The sequence below is a fragment of the Haliotis rubra genome, unplaced genomic scaffold (assembly GCF_003918875.1).
Source record: "Haliotis rubra isolate DU_JTF1 unplaced genomic scaffold, ASM391887v1 Scf205, whole genome shotgun sequence".
NCBI classification, from domain to species: domain Eukaryota; kingdom Metazoa; phylum Mollusca; class Gastropoda; order Lepetellida; family Haliotidae; genus Haliotis; species Haliotis rubra.
Genome location: NW_025766059.1, coordinates 841,053 through 862,656, shown reverse-complemented (window position 1 = coordinate 862,656; position 21,604 = coordinate 841,053). Strand labels below are relative to the sequence as shown.

The window sequence follows — 21,604 nt, the reverse complement described above, 5'->3', positions numbered from 1 at the left end:
TCGTCATTTTTATCAATGAATCGATTGTCAATAGTATAATAAATATTGTGTAAAATATCTATGTATATTTTGATTCCTGAAATATTCTTTGATCTTTAATAAATTTGAAAATACATCGCCTAAATAACTCAACTCCTTTCGAGCACCATCCAACAGAAAACATGGCGGCGCTCAGACGAACATGCGCTGAGCTGACTCGTCGCAGTGTTAACACACAGAGTAGCACAGTCCGTTCATGTCTTCAGTTGGAGCACATGACGCCAACGCCATTACCAGTCAGATCACTATCATATGCATCGTCGTTTAAGTCTACAAATGTTACAATAGGTATGGTTTATGTAACTGTCATGGTTCAGTTTTCGTTCAATGACTCTGAACGAGACGATTGTTACATCTTGCAGCCCTGCTATGTTTTGTCCCATTTATTTGTATGAGATATTTGTCAGATGATGTATTCTCCATTAATGTGTTTGTTTTTATTGTGCACAATCAGGCGACTTTGCTACGATTACATCATTGCACTCTGCGCGATGAGTGTCCTTGTGAATACAGAATTGCGTCATTTACAATAACGACAAGAGAAAGGCTAATGAACAGTCAGTTGTGACTCAAGATTTCGTTTGTTTGTTGTTTAAAACCGCACTCAGCAATAATCCAGCTATATGGTGGCATTCTGTACATAATCGCATCTGGACCAGACAATCCAGTGATCAACAGCATGAGCATTTTTCTATGCAATTGGGATACAGTGACATGTGTCAACCAAGTCAGCAAGCCTGACCACCCGATGCCATTAGTCGCCTCATACAACCAACGTGGATTTGGATTGGTTAGTATCTAGGATCATTCCACAAGTTATGTCATGATCCAGGTAGCTATCACTTAACCATGTCATACAGGTTTAACATCATTTTATCCCTCCTGAAGACACTTTATGCAGCTGAATGAGGCTAACAATGGCATACTGTGACAATGATCCACACATATAATTTTACACTGGATTATTTTGTAAAAACTGTATCTACGAAATTATGGACCCAATCAGAACCCAATTGTTTAAGTTAATGCTCATGCACTGTAGCCATTGTTTATGATAAAAACTGTATGGATTTTCATGAAATGACATTGGCCTAATTTGTTTAAAGAGATAGCTTACCCAATATGTCTTGAAGAATGTTACTGTTAGTGAATCACAGTCAAGTGGAAGTCTACTAACATTAACAGCAGCCAAGCAGCTATACAGTGCCTATTGACACTTGTTTGTTTGGGTTCATGCATCATTGATGCTTTGATCCCTGAGGTTATTTTCCCTCAATGCTATGTGCTGGGACCTGCACGTTCCCAGATAGTCAGGCTGTAGCATCGTCAAGCACAAACTTGGAATGTAATGTTACATAATGGTCTGGAATGCAGAAACATGAAGGGGAAATCTCCATCCTTATTCTAAACTATGTCATGCATACAGATTTTATGAAATGCCTACCTGATGTATTGATACATATTGAAGTCCTTACATGATTATGTTATGTTGCTTTGGCCAACACAAAATTGTTGCTTCAACCATGTGTACTTACATCAGTGTTTATGGCTTTTTCTAACTGAAAGTGGCTGTCAGATTTAGCATTTTCGTAATGAACGATAATAAAGTAACACTAGTCTTAGTACTGGTAGTTGTTAGACCAGGTTATTGCCCAATTGTTTTAATATTTCTTTTGAAATTACCAGTACAGAAGTTTAAAGGTCACATGGTCAAGCATAATTAGAGTCACAATTATCACTTATTCATGACATAAATACATTGCTACTGGTTATGAAAAACATATAAACAAAATTGTGCTTATCAAAGTGCTTATTTGGTTTGGTTTACTGTCCTGGGCGGGTGGGTGTGCACATGTAACGTTTCACTGGTGTTTGTGTGTATATATAGAGATGTTGTACAAATACATGCTCATTTTTGTGTATAACATTCCCAAATCAACAGACATCATAACATGTCATGATGGTCATGCCTGTCTGTGTAATTACATAATCAACTGTTGCTTTATGGTCCTGATTGGTGTTAAGTTCAAATTGCATATGGTCAGTGATCGCGGTTGGTATTGAATATTGTCATTAGCAGACAGGCAGGCAGACACACAGGTGTCAATAAAACAAGACATTGAGTTTTGTCTGGGCTATATCACAGTTAGAAATTCTGTCAACGCTAAATAATGACACTTTTTAGTATCGAATTGAGAAAGCGACTCATAAGAACGGGTGGGTGAAAATAGACAAATGATTCTCATGAATACAGCTGTCATAACATATAATTTCACCTCAACGAAACATTAAGAAAATAGCCTCACACCAAAGCCTTCACATCGAATATTCACCGGACAGCCCGCTGAAGTTGGCTGTCCTATTTCACTCATTTTGATAATGAGCGGTAATAAAGAAACACTGAAAAGTCGGGGAAAATTAGTGAATGTTAGACTCAGGGTTATTGCCCAACTTGTTTTAATTTGCATTTTTGATGATTTGTTTTGTGAAATTACTTATCAGTACAGAAGTATAAGTCAATACATGGGTGTGTATGTTCCTGTCTTCATGCATTATTTATAGTGCATCCTTATGTGATTTGAAGACAAGAATACTAATGAGCTACGACTTGCCATATCTTACTATGTCCTTTTTCTGCAGGTTTTGGTCAAACATTGCGGAAGTGTCCTCAAGTGACCTCTGTCTGCTTTGTCCACACATCAAACTCTAAACACAAGCGTGACTACTATGAGGTGCTAGGAGTGGATCGGTCAGCAGATAGTGCAACCATAAAGAAAAAGTACTATCAGGTAACCATGGCAACAGCCTCAGTGGATGGTACCAAATGCAACATTTCACTGTACAACTTCATTTATTAGTACTCATTGATTGCATGATTATGTGAAAGTCCTTTAAACCAAAATTCTGATTATGTTTTTCTGAATTAGATCTGCTGGCATGCTGTTGCATTTGCAGTGCAATAGTTATCAACAATTGAATTCTTTTTCAGAAGAAGTCCACCTTGGGGTACATATAAGCATTAAAATGTCCATTTTAAATCCTACGACAGTTGTAACTATATTTTTCAATAAAATATTTACAAAACAAAAAACTTGTTTTGTCTTGTGAGACCACCCCTACAGGGCCCCACAAGGCAGACCCCCAGCCAAGAGCAGGTACAGCCACCCTCAGAGCACTTTGCACTCTGTTAAATAGACCTGTTGTGTTACCTGAGTTTGCTCTCACTTTTCATGAGTGTAAAAGAGTCTCAATCTGTTATGTATGGTTACTTTCTTTACGTGCATTAGATGGACTTCATATTATGATATTCTCATTGATCTTTGTTGTAACTTTGCCATGGGTTCTCTGTTTTCCAGCCTTGTTGCAGGCAAAATGGCGGCCATGGTTTCCTTGCGAGTAGGTTTTCATATTGTTAGCTTCATGTGGTTCTTGGTAGCTTGTAGTTGGGAGTTCATATCTTATGTTTGTTGATATTATGTGGTTCTTGGTAGCTTGTAGTATTGTGTTCATATATTATGTTTGCACACAATGTGGCTCATAGTGGCGAGGTTGTGTTTGTTTTGTTTTTTTGCCTGGGTTTCTGTGCCTCCTGCGCATTCTTTCAGGCATGCAGATTTTATGTTTTTTCACTAATCTGCTTCCCCAGGCAGGGATAATTTTTTATGAAAGGTTCTAAGGAAATCCCTTTATCGTCCCCACGCCTACTTACTCCTTCCCCAAAAGGATCGACAATGTTGCTACACTAACGATTGATTTCTTACTTATAGCAGCTGCGGAGATCGTTGGTGCACGCTCTCATCTCAGATGTGGTTTCCAGACTCTGAGAGGAGATTGGTACCGGGTCTACGGGTAGAGATTACACTAGGCGCATCTTTTGGGGAGGATCGGACCCGAGCTTGATTTATCAGGCTACTCCTATGTGTCTTAGGATCAGGGTTGGCTGTTGGTCTACAACCGCCCGATCACTTTGGCTGGTTTACGGATGTTCTGAACCCCGTGGAGTAGTACTGGGGACCCAGATTTATCGGGCTTCGGCACTGGTAGGGCGCACTTTCCCGGCCCGGTAGTTTAGGTCTCGGCCTGTTCAGGTCTGGCGCCTTGACCAAGAAGCTATCGAGTGTGCCGGGTCTGCCGGTCACCTCGGCACTCTCGAGGTCTGTCTGAGTGCTTGGGATACCTTGTTTATCAGTGGACAAGTGATTTGAGCTTCGTCTCTTTTACAGTACTTTGAACTTAACACTGAGTAGGTTCGTCCCTGAGGCAAGTCGCGAGATAGAATCGCGGCTGTGTTGCCTCAGGTGTTGTCCGTGTCGAATACCGAACCGTTAGAGTTAAGCCCCTGGAGGGACAAGGCCTCACACTCTACCGTCAGTCTGCCGTTGTTTCCCCATAACAGTTCAACGAACTGTATGCTCTACTCGGCGCATCTCTCAGCTCTGCTGAGGGAGCTGGTGGAAAGGGGAAAGAGTGCCGGTGATTTTTTTATCGGCAACTCTGGGCGGCATATCATCTGGCTAGGGACTGTATTGTAGCTGTGCCAGCCAAATGATGAGTGCGGTTATGGGCCTATGGCGCCGGGAACTGTTTCGAGGAATACGGAAGTCTGTCGAGCTTCTCGTTAATCCCTCAGATGCCCAGGCACCGGCAAACGTTATGTTGCCGACTGCAGGGGTTTACTGTATTCTACTACGAAGCCCGGTAGAAGTGTGAAACGCCAGTGTCGGCTTCCCGGGAGACGGCGAAAATACTCCATGCCGAGATCCAGTCTCTGCTGGGCAAGGCAACCATCAAGTTGGTTTCCAATGGTCAGGAAAATGTGGGGTTTGACTCCATTTATTTCCTTGTTGCCATTAAGAACGGAATGTTCAGACCCATGCTCAGCTGAGAGCTGAACAAGTTAATAGAGGTACTGTCCTTCAAGATGGAGACACCGCGCTCGCTCTGGTGATCTCATCTGTCGAGACAGGGGATTAAGCGCCAATCAATGCGACCTTGATGTCGCGTACCTCCTTGTCTATTGAGGGGCGGTGGGGTAGCCTAGTGATTAAAGCGTTGGCTCGTCACGCCGAGGACCGAGGTTCGAATCCGCACATGGGTACAATGTGTGAAGCCCATTTCTGGTGTCCCCCGCCGTGATGTTGCTGGAATATTGCTAAAAGCGGCGTAAAACCCAAAGTCAGTCAGTCAGTCCTTGTCTATTGCACCCTGATTTCAAGATTTACTTTCGGTTCTTCTTCGACGGGACGTACTACCAGTTTCGCGTGTGCTCCCCTTAGGCTACATTCTGGCCAAGGGTCTTCACCAAATTGAGGTTTATTACAGCCCAGATAGCCAGATCGCAGCTAGTGCCGGTGTTGTCACCCGTACCTAGGCGACTGGCTCATCGGGGTTTTAGAATAACAGTTGAGTCTGGGAACCTCACGATCAGTGTTGGTCACTCTTACAAAACTGTGCCGAATTGTCAACCTCACACAGTCAGATGGACAGACGTCAGGCGTCTCTCCGAGGGACTCCCCCTGGAGACACCGTCGCTCTCAGTCCAGCCAGATACATCCCTGCCGGGTTAGGGCGATGTTCTGGGCGACCTGCGGTCTCTTGACAACGAAGTCACAACCACATCATGTGCTGGAATTGACAGCTGTCAGGTTGGTGTTCGATCCTGCATGCGGGATTCAATTACCTTTTCGACCAGACATTCTCACTCTGAGCGAGGCCCACACCCCTCGGATTCTCTGGGTGGCTTGGCCTCTGTCGGGTCTAACCCCCAGACACCGCGGAATTCTTGCAGCCGTTGCAGACACAATTCTGGCTTGAGTGAGATTCGACACCTGTTCAGTGTGTTGATCTGTGGGGCACGCCGGTGTGCAGATAGGGGATTTCAGAATCCCTATTCTGCGGATTTAGTTCGGATATTGGAGTTACTATAACCTAGTTTTTGTTGAGAGCCTTATGACCTCCACCATTCCGGGTACTCCATGGCTATTTCCGCGTTTCTGCTCTCTGCCTAGGCAGCACTCTCTCGTTACAGCACTTTGTAGCTGGCATGAACAGGGTTCGACTGCCTCAGCGGCGACCGAGCCCACCTTGAAAATTGCCAATTATACTCAATTGGCTGTCTGGCCCTGACTTTTCAAGTATATCGTCTCTCTCACTTCACATGTTGGCGTGGAAGGCGGCTTTACTTGTAGTGGTGAGCTCTGGTAGAAGGGTCGGGTACATCCATCAGCGATACCCACTGACCCGACACTGACAGTATTTTATACTGATCATGTCGTATTAAGCCTCCGAAACCTACCACTCTCAGTTGATATTGCTTTCCACGTGACTGCTCATATCGAACTTCCACCATTACCAGCCTTCCACACAGGGACCCGATCTTTTCGATTGCTCACCTGTTGGAGTAACTATAACGAGCGAGCGAAAGGGATCATACTAGTTGAAGGCAGACTGGGTAGGGCAGATGCCGCTTTGTTGACAATACACAGCGGCACTGCTCAATGAAGAGATCGGTTCTGTCGCTCTTTGGAGCCGGCAGAACGCCTTCATTCGCCATTACCGACTTGACACGCATTCTAAGGATCGTGCACGGTTCGGTCTTTCGGTTCTCTCCAGTGGAGAGTGTCCTGCCACCCTGACCAAGTTAGTAACTGGTCATTGGTATCGGTTCTGTGTTCAATGTCGATATGGTTCATATCACTACATCGTATAAGCCTTACCACCCTTTTCGGGTTGGGTCGGGTTTGGGTGTACATACGTCCCTTACGTCCTCTTCACTTAAAGGCAAGAGAGGGCGGGGCCGGTTTTGAACGCTATAACCAGTCATATGCTATTAACCCGTCTTGCGACGGAATTGGGTACGAACCCCCCCACGGGTCACTGTTTGGTATGCCTCTCTTTAACCCGCATGTCACGTGACCAGGTTAGTGTAATAGTGAGCCAATACATGTTCAGCTACACTTTTCGCTATTCAGGGGATTTTTGTACGCTAACAGTTTTTCCCTCTTCCCGAGACTTCGGTATTTGGGAGTCTGTTTTCATCAGCACTTTGGGTGATGGTGGTTTACACTTACCCTCCTCACGTCGAGGGCGTTTGGTGGGGGTGCTTTATCCTGCTTTTCACTCGTACAATGCATGGTGTTTGTACTCGTTCAATTTCCTCAGTAAGTTTTTAGCAAGGCTAATAATTTCTCTGGGTTTTATCGAGGTCCCGGCAAGCCCTCTTCCAAACAGGAGGGGTGCATTCGAGCATTAGTTTGCAGTACTTATTAGCTCGACTCCTGGGTTATTGGCTTTTAATCGTTTTTTACGCTTTCCCTTCCCTTATACCTGTCACGACGCTTCTCTGGTTCGGACTATTAAGGTTGGGAGTTGTTTCGGCATGTCCCCATACATTCCTTTCCATTGTAATGGTTGGGGGTGGGGTTTTATGTCATAATTGATTTGAGCCAATTGACGTATTAGCTTGGGCTCTCTATTTCCCGCCCTAGCCACGCCCCCGCCTGATTGACATCAGCGGTCAGGTGGCTCGGTAAGTGAGTTTTTCTATTTCCGTATCGGTTGTAGATTTCACTCCACCACAGGTTTAGTTGTTGCCAGACAGAATGCCACTCCCGTCTCAAATATCTTTGGGAGTCTGTCTTATGCTTATATGTACCCCAAGGAGGACTTCTTCTGAAAAAGAATTATACAAACCTGTAGAGGTTATGAATTCTTTGAAGAAAGTCCTCCTTGGGGTATAACTTCGATCACCCACCTCTTCCTCATTCTGTCTGATAATGTTCAGCATGAAAAGTGAGGTCACGAGGTAGAGCGGTGAGAGTTACCTGCTCTTGGCTGTAGGGGGTCCGGTGGGGCCCTGTCATCGGAGTGGTCTCACAAGACAAAACAAATTTTTTGTTTTGTAAATATTTTATTGAAAAATATAGTTACAACTGTCATAGAATTTAAAATGGACATTTTAATGCTTGCATGTACCCCAAGGAGGACTTTCTTCAAAGAATTCATAACCTCTACAGGTTTGTATAAATAGTGCTGCTTGATCATGGTGACAGTGTAGTAGAATATTCAAACCAAACAGAATTCATTCTGTTATATAGTTAGCATAATCTCTGCACACTTTGCAGGTTTCAAATTTGACTGTACAATCTTTCCGCCACTTATTTATTGTATTTATTACCTATGAAGATTATAAAACTGTCATTTATTATGCATATTATCAACAATACTATCATCACTACTGGTATTTTTAATTCCTGTCAGGCGGCGGGGTAGTCTAATGGTTAAAGCATCGGCTTGTCACACTGAAGACCCGGATTTGATTCCCCACATGGGTGGGGTGCGGTGGGGTAGCTAAGTGATTAAAGCGTTCGCTCGCCACGCCAAAGACCCAGGTTCGATTACCCACATGGGTACAATGTGTTAAGCCCATTTCTGGTGTCCCCCTCCAAATTACCATGGTTAATAGTTCATAAGTTTCTGGGTAATTGTGATTTAGCATTTTTAACATATCTGGTTAACATCTGTCTCCTCCTGCAGCTTGCCAAGAAATACCATCCTGACGTCAGCAAGAACGATGCCTCTGCTGCCTCCAAGTTTCAAGAAGTGTCAGAGGCTTATGAGGTATGCATGTTCCACCCTTAGAACTTCTCCCAAGACCTATCTCTTTCATCTACCCATGAAGATCTGGGTTAGAATTGGTCTTTGGCAACCTATGCTTATCATAAGTGGCAACTTAAGGGTGGTCAGGCTCACTGGCTTGGTTGATACATGTCATTGTTTCCCAAAATGGGTAGCTCGATGCTCATGCTGTTGATCACTAGATTGCCTGGTCCAGACTCAATTATTTACAAACCGCCATCATAGTGATGGAATTTTGTTGAGTGAGTGTTAAAAAGACAAACAAGGAAAACAAATTGAAGAATTGTAAAATATTGCTTGTACATAGCAGTGTTAGAATGATAAACAAAATTAACAGGATGAGAAAATCACTGTTCTGAAACGTTTACTTTTATTTCCCATTGCCAAATTTGGGCACAGTGTTTCAGTAAAGGGAATTAGTTCCTTCAAGCGTCAAGGGTAAAAATGAATCAGGTAAGCCACTGAACCTGCAATATGAACCATTGTTTCAGTATTCACACCAATGTTTGATTTCCCAAGTATGTAGAATGTTTGAAGCCAATTTGTAGTGTCCCCATTCTAATGGAACATTGGTTAAAGTGGCATAAAATCATATTCAGTTTCTCAGTTGGTGCTATGTTCTGATAGCAGCATTCCGACTGATGATAACTCACCCCAGCAGTATGACACATTTGGGATGGCCGGGGGTGTAGACAGTGAATGATGTTGATGGTCTGTGTTGCTGTGTGCAGGTGCTGGGGACACAGCCAAGAGACAGCAGTATGACGCGTATGGGATGGCCGGGGGTGCAGAAAGTGCAGGACAGAGACAAGGAGGATTCTCTGGTAAGCTTCACCTGAAGTCTCATCCCTTTAAATCCCATTTTCATTCCCTAATTTCATTTCATTATCCATTGTTCCAAACTGTTTCTATTCTTAACCTACACATAGTTGAGGCCATTGGTGACCAAGTCATCGATGGAGCTGAAGCTTGCTGGGGAAAGTTGCTTACCTATGGCAAGCCAGAATCCAGGGATCGTGGATTTGAGTCACATTACTGTTTCTGCTCGCTCAGCATTTATTCTAGCAGCAATAGCTGCACGATTGCTGATGTTAACCCTCAAAATAACTGTGGACATTTGTGGTCAAGTTGTCTCAATTCTGAAGTTTGCTATGGAGAAATGCATACCTTAGGCAAGCCAGAATCCTTTGATCATGGGTTTTGATAACTTTATTTTGTCCCCTCACTCAGTATGGTGTCTGGTTGACACATGTCATCATTTCCCAGTTGTGTAGATCAATGCTCATGTTCTTGATGACTGGATTGTCTGGTCCAGACTCAGTTATTTACAGACCGCCTCAATATAGCTGGAATATTGCTGTGTGTGACGTAAAACTGAACTCACTCACTCACTCACTCACTCACTCACTCACTCACTCACTCACTCACTCACTCACTCACTCACTCACTCACTCACTCACTCACTCACTCACTCACTCACTCACTCACTCACTCACTCACTCACTCACTCACTCACTGTATGGTGTGGCACCATGAACAGCTGCAAAATGGCTCATGTCATGTTAAACAGTAGTCACTCCCTCAATCAGTTTGTATTCTCTTGCAGGTTTTGAAAACTTCCACGGCTCCATTGACCCAGAGGAACTGTTCAGGAATATTTTTGGCAATGCTGGATTCGGATGTCTGGTTTTGGCAACATGAATGACTTTGAAGAGTCCAAGTTTGGGTTTGCCCCAGCATCAGAAGTAAGTATGGTGTATGTTTAGGTCACAACTTGCTGATTGACATTGCTTTTAGCCAGCAGGCCAGACCAGGGACTCTTTGCAGAGAGGGGGTGGTGGGTAGTCGAGTGGTTAAGGTGTTTGCTCTTCACACTGAAAACCCTGGTTTGATTCACCACATAGGTACAATGTGTGGAGCCTATTTGTGGTCATGATATTGCTGGAATATTGTTGAAAGTGACCTAAAATTGAACCAACATTTAGCTGTTACCCTTTTATCACATCCAGGATTTAGTTGGAGTAATGTTATGTGAAATGAGTTACTTGACTCGACAAGGATTTGAACTGCTCAGAGTATTTATGTCACCTTGCTCACAAACCATGTGGGATTGAAATATAGATCCTTGGGATGAACTCCTGGGATGAACTCCTTGGATGAACTCCTTGGATGAACTCATGAGGATGAACTCTAGGATGAGCTCCTTGGATGAACTCCTAGGATGAACTCCTTGGATGAACTCCTTGGATGAACTCCTAGGATGAACTCCTTTGATGATGAACTCCTAGGATGAACTCCTTGGATGAACTCCTGAACTCTTGGGCGATGAGCTCCTTGGATGAACTCCTAGGATGAGCTCCTCTTGGATGAACTCCTTGGATGAACTCCTTGGATGAACTCCTTGGATGAACTCCTTGGATGAACTCCTAGGATGAACTCCTTGGATGAACTCCTAGGATGAACTCCTTGGATGAACTCCTAGGATGAACTCCTTTGGATGAACTCCTAGGATGAACTCCTTGGATGAACTCCTTGATGAACTAGGATGAACTCTTTGGAACTCCTTGGATGAACTCATGAATATGAACTCCTTGATGATGAACTCCTGATACTCCTTGGATGAACTCCTTGGATGAAATCCTAGGATGAACTCCTTGGATGAGCTCCTAGGATGAACTCTGAACTAGATGAACTTCTTGGATGAACTCATGAACTCTCTTGGATGAACTCTGCTCTTTTGGAACTTTTTGGATGAACTCATGCTATTTGGATGAACTCTTTTAATTCCTTTTGAGCACAGCCCTTCAGCCTCTTGTTTCAGAAACCTGTATTTTGTTTCTCTGCTTCCAGATAATGATGGACCTGACCTTTCAAGAAGCAGCTCGTGGCGTGAACAAGGACATCAATGTCAATGTGAAGGACATCTGTCCCAAATGTTCAGGGAAGAAGGCAGAACCGGGAACAAAACCTGTCAAGTGCCATTTCTGCAATGGGACAGGAATGGTAATTTGTATAGATGTACATCAAAAACAATTATCAGTTACAACTTCCACATCTAAGTACAGTGGTGATGTACTCAGACAGCAGACTCATGGCATATAAGACGCCCCTCAATAGATGTTATACAGCACCACTTTCGTACCACTAGAGCAATTTGTCATAGCCTGATTCTTTCACACTCCTGGCATGACACAATAGCTTTACTAGTAATATGAAAGAATCAGATGTTCTACGACATATTTTAAGTGGTATATAAAGCATTTCTGACTTCTGTTCTTCCCTTCAGGTATTTAGCATTTTTAAAACACCATTTTTCCAGTGTCAGTAGTCATAGGCACTATTGGGTGATCTGTTTAAGTTGTTTACGACTTCTAATTTGATTGCAGTTTTGTTTTAATAAAACTATGGCAAGAATTATTTGTGGTAAGCATCCACACCACTAGATTGTACTCATTTAAATATGGCTTGAGTATGTAATGCAGCTAGACAGGTTTTCCTATAGTTTTTGAATACCTGAAGGTATATCACAGAAAACTGTACCTAAGAACCAGAGTGCTTCTTTTATTATCCCCCACTACAAAGTGAGGGGGATATAAGTTTGAGCTCCGTCCAAGATGATGGGGGGGGACAGATTTTCTCAGAAATCATTGTAGATTACCAAATTTGGTATATGTTTTCAGGACATGAATGCATTGATGGACTTTGAAAACAAAAAAGCGTTACTACAATTTGTTACAGAGTTATGGCCCTTGTCATTTTTCTTCACTTAGTGCACGTTATCCCCAATGGGGACAGATTTTCTCAGTAACCGTTACAGATGGGAAACCAAATGCGGTATGTGTTTTCAGGACATGAATGTCCTGGTGGTGTTAAAAAACAGGAACCATGGGGCGGGGATATTGATGACCATGTCTTCTTGTTGCTGGTGACATTTTAAATGATTGTGACAGGAAACAATCAACACTGGGCCGTTCATGATGCGGACAACATGTCGACACTGCTTCGGGAGTCGTGTGTTGATCAAGACGCCGTGTACAGAATGTAACGGAAAGGGCAGCCTCATTATGAGGAAGAAAGTAACAGTTCCTGTCCCAGCCGGGGTGGAGAATGGACAGACAGTCAGGATGCCTGTGGGCAGACAGGAAATCTTTATTACATTCAAAGTAAGTGTGGCTTAGAATCTCTGATATACATGGTGTAGAATAAACGTTCTTGATGGATTGCTGTTGTGATTTGCGTCACAAGTTACTGAGGGCAGATAGCAACACAGTTTGAGAAGGTATACTGATGAGTGTTTAGTAGCTTAGTTAGGGGCTTAGTTGAGGGGTGGTGGGGTGGCCTAGTGGTTTAAGTGCTTGCTTGTCGCGCCAAAGGCCCGGGTTCGATTCCCCACATGGGTACAATGTGTGAAGCCCATTTCTGGTGTCCCCCATCGTGATATTGCTGAAATATTGCTAAAAGGGCTAAAAACCAAACTACTCACTCACTCACTCACTCACTCACTCACTCACTCACTCACTCACTCACTCACTCACTCACTCACTCACTCACTCACTCACTCACTCACTCACTCACTCACTCACTCACTCACTCACTCACTCACTCACTCACTCACTCACTCACTCACTCACTCTTATTGAGTACAAAGTTGAGGTGTGTTTAGTAAATGTACCATTGAACATGCATTACACTTCTCCTTGACTATATTGTGTGTATTTTTCAGGTGGCAAAGAGTCGAGTGTTCCGGCGTGAAGGTGCTGATGTGCATAGTGATGTTACTGTTAGTCTTTCACAATCCATCCTCGGAGGTACGCTACGCATACCAGGGATATATGACGACATACTGTTAACGGTAAGGTTGTTATTCTGCATTGCTTGATAAGTTGCCTCCCCTTGTCATGACAGGATCGTATGACCATGAGTTTGCCCTGATTATGATCCTTGGTTTCTCAGCACCATACCCTTGGATTCTACCAAAGTCATACATCAAGGGCTTTCGTCCTGTAGCAGGGCACCACAATTTGCTTTTCAGAGTTGTGCCTTTGACATACTAGAAACTTATGATCATTTGTACAAATTCATGTTAACCATGGTTACGTTGCTAGGTTTTTCAATACCACTCCTGCCCCACTCCCACACCCACACCCACACCCACACCCACACCCATGCACACACCCCCCGCTCACACACCCACTCCCACACACCCACCCACACCCACACTAACTCACCACCCACTCACACCCACACCCACACCCACACCCACCCCACACCCACTCCCCACACACTCTCACACCTGCTCCCACTCACACACCCACACACACCCACTCACTCCCACACCCACACCCACAAACACCCACCCACACTAACTCCTGCTCCCTCACCCACTCCCGCTCCCACTCCCACTCCCATTCCCATTCCCACACCCATGGGTTTCACCCAAGTTGTTGATGTCGAGATGAGACATGCATCACTTCAGGCAGTTTCTCCCACTTCACTGTTTTGCTACATTGTATGCTGGGATGGTTCAGTTGAGACATTTTGTGCTGGGATGGTTCAGTTGAGACATTTTGTGCTGGGATGGTTCAGTTGAGACATTTTGTGCTGGGATGGTTCAGTTGAGACATTGTATGCTGGGATGGTTCAGTTGAGACATTGTATGCTGGGATGGTTCAGTTGAGACATTGTATGCTGGGATGGTTCAGTTGATACATTGTATGCTGGGATGGTTCAGTTGGTTCAGTTGAGACATTGTATGCTGGGATGGTTCAGTTGGTTTAGTTGAGACATTTTGTGCTGGGATGGTTCAGTTGAGACATCCTATGCTGGGATGGTTCATTTGAGACATTGTATGCTGGGATGGTTCAGTTGAGACATTGTATGCTGGGATGGTTCAGTTGGTTCAGTTGAGACATTGTATGCTGGGATGGTTCAGTTGAGACATTGTATGCTGGGATGGTTCAGTTGATACATTGTATGCTGGGATGGTTCAGTTGGTTCAGTTGAAACATTGTATGCTGGGATGGTTCAGTTGAGACATTGTATGCTGGGATGGTTCAGTTGATACATTGTATGCTGGGATGGTTCAGTTGGTTCAGTTGAGACATTTTATGCTGGGATGGTTCAGTTGGTTTAGTTGAGACATTTTGTGCTGGGATGGTTCAGTTGAGACATTTTGTGCTGGGATGGTTCAGTTGAGACATTTTGTGCTTGGATGGTTCAGTTGATACATTTTATGCTGGGATGGTTCAGTTGAGACATTTTATGCTGTTTTTGTCAAACTATTTATGATTCAATATAACACTGAGTTACTGAAGTCCCAGCTTCACGTGAAATGAAAAGTTGCTTCCCTTACCTGTGTCAGGACCTGCTGTTGTTTAAAGGTCACATGCAACCAAAAAATCAAACATAATTAAAACACAATTATCACTTATTCATGACACATAATCATTCTCTTCCCACAGAGGTTACTCCTGTCATATCTTCCTACGTAACCTCTGTTCTAATACGGCCATATTTCCCGGTTCTCGTAAAATCCCCTAGCGGCAAAAGATCGCAACATGAATTATCTCCCTTCTTTCTATCCAATCAGAAAATGTGTTACATCGACTTAGATTCAACTTGACTAACACAAGCAAATGTGAGGCCACAAATATCCCCCATCTGCCGGGGACTTGTGTTGATGTTACACACAAGACGTTTAATGGCTAGCTTGTCCGTTGTCAACGAGGGCGATGGAGACGCCACTGATCCGCCATAACATGACTGAGTTCTGTCTAGAAGAAACGTTTGCGCATCGCGCAGGGGAAGAAGTTTAGTTTTCTCAAAGCATACGGAAATTACCGAGGCCTTGCGAATGATCACTTTTGAAACAACGTCGCTGATTGCACAACTAAATCTGATTGCCTCCAATCACGAGTCTTGAACGCTCACACCATGAAAGGGCCATATTAGAACAGAGGTTACATAGGAAGATATGACAGGAGTAACCTCTGTGGGAAGAGAATGGACACATAATGTACATTGCTGATTTTGAAAAAAACATATAAAAAAAATTATAAGCGTACAATCGCAAATCAAAAATGCAATATTTGGTACTTGGGTTTACTTCCAGCGAACGAAGTCAGAGCAGGTGGGTGTGCACTCACCCAAAGTTTCATTGGCTGGTTCTTTTGCCGATGCGGCTCATTGTGGTGTGTGTATATAGAAGTTGAGTTTGTAACAATGACTTTCATTGGTATGGCAATCAACAGACATCATAACATGTGTCATGTGTACAAGTATCACATCTGTAATTACATAATGTGACAGAGACCGAACCCGGGCCATAAATCAATGCGTTTTGTTTATGGTGTATTGCCTGATAGGTGTTAAGTTCAAATTGCATGTGGTCAGTGATCGAAGTTGTGTATTGAATATTGTCATTAGCAGACAGGCAGGCAGACACATAGGTGTCAATAAAACAGACATTGAGTTTTGTCTGTGACAACTACATATCTATATCACAGTTAGAAATTCTGTCAATGCTATATAATGACATTGCTTTTAAGTATCGAACTGAGAAAGTGACTCGGTAAGAAGAACGTGTGGTGAAATAGACAAATGAAATTATATAAACAGTTAAATTGGTAATCTACTGTCATAACATATAAAAAGCTCTCACCTGTGAAATATCAACAAAACATTAGAAAAATAGCTCACATCAAAGCCTTCACCGAGTATTCACCGCCAGAGAAGGTTTTCCGTCTTGAAATGTCAAACACCTCACTGGTTGACACATAGCTGAGTAGATCTAGATCCTAACAAGGTTCTTTTATGTAATGAGTAGATTATTTACTATTTGTTTTGATTAGACTACTCCTGCTCACGAACTTATAAAGGTCGCTTCCAAGCTTTGCGAACCTATTTCACTGCGCATGCGCTATGAGCCCAGCCCAGCTGTTGAAACCACTTTTCACCCAAAGCTTGGGGTGAATTTAGTGAATCGATTGAACTCAGATTTCAGCGGGGGTGGGGGCGTTATTTTTCAACTTTATAAGTTGAATTTGAATTATCGATGATTTCCGTCTGACAGGCCATACAGAAAGATATCAGAATCTGCAAAGTTGTGTTTTACGTTGCATGTGACCTTTAATAAAGATTTAATTCCCAGAGCTGTCTTGATGTTTTTACTTTGGCCGACAATTTGTACCAATCAGTGCCAACTCCGATCACTGTCTGCCTTCGTCACTACACCTGAAGTGACTCATTGCTTCAAAGTTAACTCCTGTTTTCCAGATCCCCAATGGCACCCAGTCCCATGAGAGGATACGACTGCCGGGGAAGGGAATCAGCAGGGTCAACAGCTATGGCTACGGAGATCACTACGTCCATATCAAGATTAAAATACCCACGTAAGTAGTAGGTGCCATACAAAGACAGTTTGATATATGTGCATCAATCTATGTACAATTACTTACCTCACGTCTAATTACAGTACTCTTACCGGGTGTTAAAACTTATCCTCTAATTACAGTACTCATTACTGGGCTTAGTTAAATATATAATTTTGATACCTATATTGAAAAGGAGCCCTAGGGAGACCAGAGATTCAGAACATGAGGAAATCTAGACTTTGTAGGGATAATGTGGTTCTGTAGTAATACCTGTACTGTGATATATGTCATAGACCCAAGTCTCACAAACCCTGACTGTATCTGGACAGACACACTAAAACTTTTCACTACAGCAATTTGAGTAGGTCGGATTTTGTGCATTTTTCTGTTAGGAAGAGGTGGATTTTGTCCGGGGTGACAATTTTGGGGTGGATTTTGTCCGGTTGGATTTTGTCCGGTTACCATCTGGACTCAAGGTCAAGTCTGAATGTCTAGTCTTTTACTCCCTTACTGAGCACCTAATGTCCTGTGACTTTGTACTCCATTCATATGTACCATTAGTGACTGAATCCAATGCTTATAGCCTTCCAGCAACATCATGGCAGGTTACACCAGAAATGGGCTTCACACATTCAACCCGGTCTTCGATGACCAGCCAACGCTTTAACCATTAGGCTGTCCCATTCGCCCCCCCATATTGTGATGTTGCTGGAATATTGCTAAAAGCAGCGTAAAACCAAACTCAGTCAGTCAGTACTGAGCATCTTGTCCCACATGCTCTAGTTGAGTATCTACCAGTCCCTTGCTCCGTGCCTTGTGTCATATACCCTTACAAAGAGCCCAGTAACCATTACGGGGCGGTGGGGTAGCCTAATGGTTTAAGCGTTGGCTCGTCACGCCGAAGACCCAGGTTCAAATCCAACCATGGGTACAATGTGTGAAGCCCATTTCTGGTGTCCCCCGCCGTGATGTTGCTGGAATATTGCTAAAAGCGGCGTAAAACCAAACTCAGTCAGTCAGTCAGTCAGTCATAACCATTACTGAGCATCCATAGTGTTGAATATTGATGCCGTACACAGTATACAGTAGGAATATGGAAACAGTATGTATATTGAATCAGTTCAAGGTATACAGATTGAACTGGATTCTGTTGTCAGGCGGCTAAGTGCGGAACAGAAAGCACTGATACTGGCGTATGCGGAGCTTGAGAAGGGAGTGGAGGGGACCGTTGACGGCGTAGCCAGGACACAGTCAGGTAAGTTGCCATCACCAGGAGCAACAATATCTAAAAAACTTTTATTTATTTTCATGATATTATTCTTAAAGATAGAGTAGGAATATCATCAATATCCTGTGATTAGCCAGTTAAATCTTGTATCATATTCAAAATTGTTTTCCGTGGATCACAAACATTTTTCCTTGTATATCTTCTATTTAATCTTCATATAACATAGACAGGTCCTTCTTTTCTGTGTTCCAGCAGGAAGGAAGGATGGAGGAAAGAGTGATAGTGAGAAACATGAGGAGGAGAAAGACGAGGGGGGATTCCTCGGCAAAATAAAAAAGACTCTTTTTGGATAACACTGGCTTTTCATAGTATGAATTGAAGTACATTGATTACGTTATGGTTATCTTTAATTCTTCATAATGTACAGTTATGATTGATTTGTATTTATGATTGTATAAATAAGAATATAGGTTTTCTCAGATGCATTTTTTCCTGTTTCTATTTTAATTTATCGAGACATGTAGAATATGAAAGACCAAAATGATATTGTTGGACTTTTGAAAATCATAGAGGCAGAAAATATCTGTTCTGGTTTTACCAGAGTTTTACTGTTTTACTGTGTAAAGTGACGTTTTCTTCATGCTGATGGATAGCATATCAATACAAAACAATACATGTAGAGATGTAAGAATAATATGTTACACATGTTACATGTACAAGAATACAGTGTAATTGTAGTCATCTCCAGTAGACTCATTCTGAACCCCTGTCATGGACAATGACCCCTGAAACTGACAAATGAAATCTGTGTGGTGGGGTTAAAGTGTCCGCTCGTCACGCCAATGACCCGGTTCGATTCCCCACATGGGTAGAATGTGTGAAGCCCATTTCTGGTGTCCCCTCACCTTGATATTGCTGGAATATTGCTAAAAGCAGCATAAAACTCTCACTCACAAATGAAATCGTTCCGTTTCTTATCACCTTTGTGCTTTATGCCAATGTTATGCCAATGTTATGCCATATTGTGCCATTATCCTTCCCACACTGCCCTCCACCAGGTCTGCAAGCCATCAATGACGAGGGAGGACTTGTAGCTCAGATCAGACGGGCACTGAGAGGACTTGAGGACAAGATAGAACAGCTTGAGGACAACACAACAGATAAGAAAGAGACATTTCAAACAAAAGTTGAAGACAAGAAAGAGTCAGTTCAGACAAAAGTCGAAGACAAGAAAGAGTCAGTTCAGACAAAAGTCGACGACAAGAAAGAGTCAGTTCAGACAAAAGTCGAAGACAAGAAAGAAACCGTTCAGGAGGACGATGATGATAGTGATGATGAAGGGATGAAGAAGAAAAGCTCCAGCTGAGAGATTTTGTGGATAGCATAATTTCAAAATCTGCATTGCCTGCCAACAAATTTGGATAGGCATTTAAATGGATTTGGTACATTTTATCCTGAATAACATGTTGACATTTCTGTTGTTTTAAGCGCTGATTTTACAAATACAGTCAAATCCCGATGAGTCGAATCTCTGGGGACCAAGTAATAAATTCGACTTATCGATGTATTCGAGACATAGGTATGTCTATGAGGGTAGAAAAAAAGATGATCCAGTCCTAATTCCTCTGCCTAAGCATTTGTTTATCTAATGATTTCCCTATCACTAATAGGGGCACCTTATCAGTTCCAGTCTGATTAGCACAGACAGTGATTTCCGTAAAATCACTTATCTGCCTTTTGAACTCACCCGTCAAAGGCGGAAAGGTGTGAGCTGCGCTGGTTTGTTAATTGGATCAGTTTGCTACACCAATCAACTTCTCATTGACTGACTTCGGCTTATGTATACAAGATTGCTGTTGTTTGAATCTCATGGGACAAAATCTTCTTCTCGAGTCATCGTGTGTATTTATGAGTCGAATTCGTGTAACCAGTATTCAAATGATGACAACTGTAACAGGGAATGGTGGGACCGACAGGTACTTCAAGTTATGCATAATATTTGAGACACCGGCATTCGACTCATCGGGATTTGACTGTACTTCAAAAGAATATACATGTCTGTATTACAAGAAAAATCATTTCACCATGAGCATGTACTATCTTAGCCTACATCAAAGATTTGGAGTTGGGTCAACGATTTACTCATGTTCATAAAATAGAAAAATAGACTACCTCCTGTGCAGGAACTCGAGGGCTAGCATGTTGTTACCTGTGTTTTCCCACCCTCTGTTAATGGCTGGTTAGCTTTGAAGCACTATGTATTTCATTCTCACAACTTCCTGTAATGCTGTGATCATCCTTATCTTGTTTCATCTGTCTCTTCCTCATCCAGATGCTAAGTGACGTCGGTGTGGCCTGAACCTGTATGCAAACAACTGTGATTCCCCTCCCTGAAATAACCTGGCCTGTGTGTTTGATGAATGAAAGTGATGTTAATCTCTGGTGGAAGCTGATTTTCAACATCGGCTACTCGTGTGTCATTAAGCAAAAATCAGCAAACAGTTGGATTATAAACCTTCTCACTAGAACCTGATAAACAGAACCTGTTTGTTTATAAATTGTTCAAAAAGTGCAATTTTCATGGGTTATTGGGATGTGTATTCGACTGTCTTTCCACCAGACTGCTAGTGTTACTATCAGTTATAAACCAGAGAACCTGTATAACTGCATTTAATTTGCATTTGTGATAGAATATTCGTTTCATTAATCCACCACCATTGTTAGCTGAATGTTGTATAGCTAACCTGTAAATATGCATGTTAATGTACATACTGTACTCAGAGATGATGTGGAATGAGGAGATTGCTGGATCAGCTGCTGAGAGCTGGAGCCAACTCATGGCAGAGTACATGTCATACAAACTATTTCTCATTCAGACGGACAGATTGACAAGTGGCATAAGATTCAACAAATATAAGACATTTGGTTGAATGTAAGGAATAGCTGTTAACTGCAAGAATCTGTCTTTAACTGTGTGTATCAGATGTTAGCTCTTAGGGTCTGCTGATGAGATGAATGTTCATGTATTCTTGCCACTTCAAGGCAGATCACTAATCAGGCCATTACTCTCTCATATGGATGGATGGGCATGGTCCGTAGCACTTCATGCTTTTCATAAGGTACTTGGTTGGTCACTACGGCTGCTGTTGAATCCTACATGTAAGGTAGACCTTATGACCCTGTGGATGCAGTCAATGTCAGTCCATGTGCTTCTGCTTGTAAATATATCTGTGGTGCAATACTATCACATATTGTAACCATTCAACTCTCTCGACAATCATTTGTCTTTCCAAGCTTGATAACTTACACACATATTTGTAATTTAGAT

General features: G+C 42.7%; 1 protein-coding gene across 1 annotated transcript; it reads left to right on the top strand.

Annotated features, from left to right (window-relative positions):
* The first annotated feature begins 124 nt into the window (after positions 1-124).
* LOC124276043 (dnaJ homolog subfamily A member 3, mitochondrial-like) lies at positions 125-19,900 on the top strand. Its single transcript, XM_046711685.1, is given in 13 exon segments — positions 125-327; positions 2,680-2,828; positions 8,575-8,658; positions 9,168-9,180; positions 9,408-9,500; positions 10,283-10,356; positions 10,359-10,421; positions 11,527-11,679; positions 12,627-12,839; positions 13,400-13,528; positions 16,951-17,066; positions 18,206-18,303; positions 19,335-19,900. Coding segments are annotated over 13 exon segments (1,659 nt in total). The 5' UTR covers positions 125-161; the 3' UTR covers positions 19,643-19,900.
* The last annotated feature ends 1,704 nt before the right edge of the window (positions 19,901-21,604 follow it).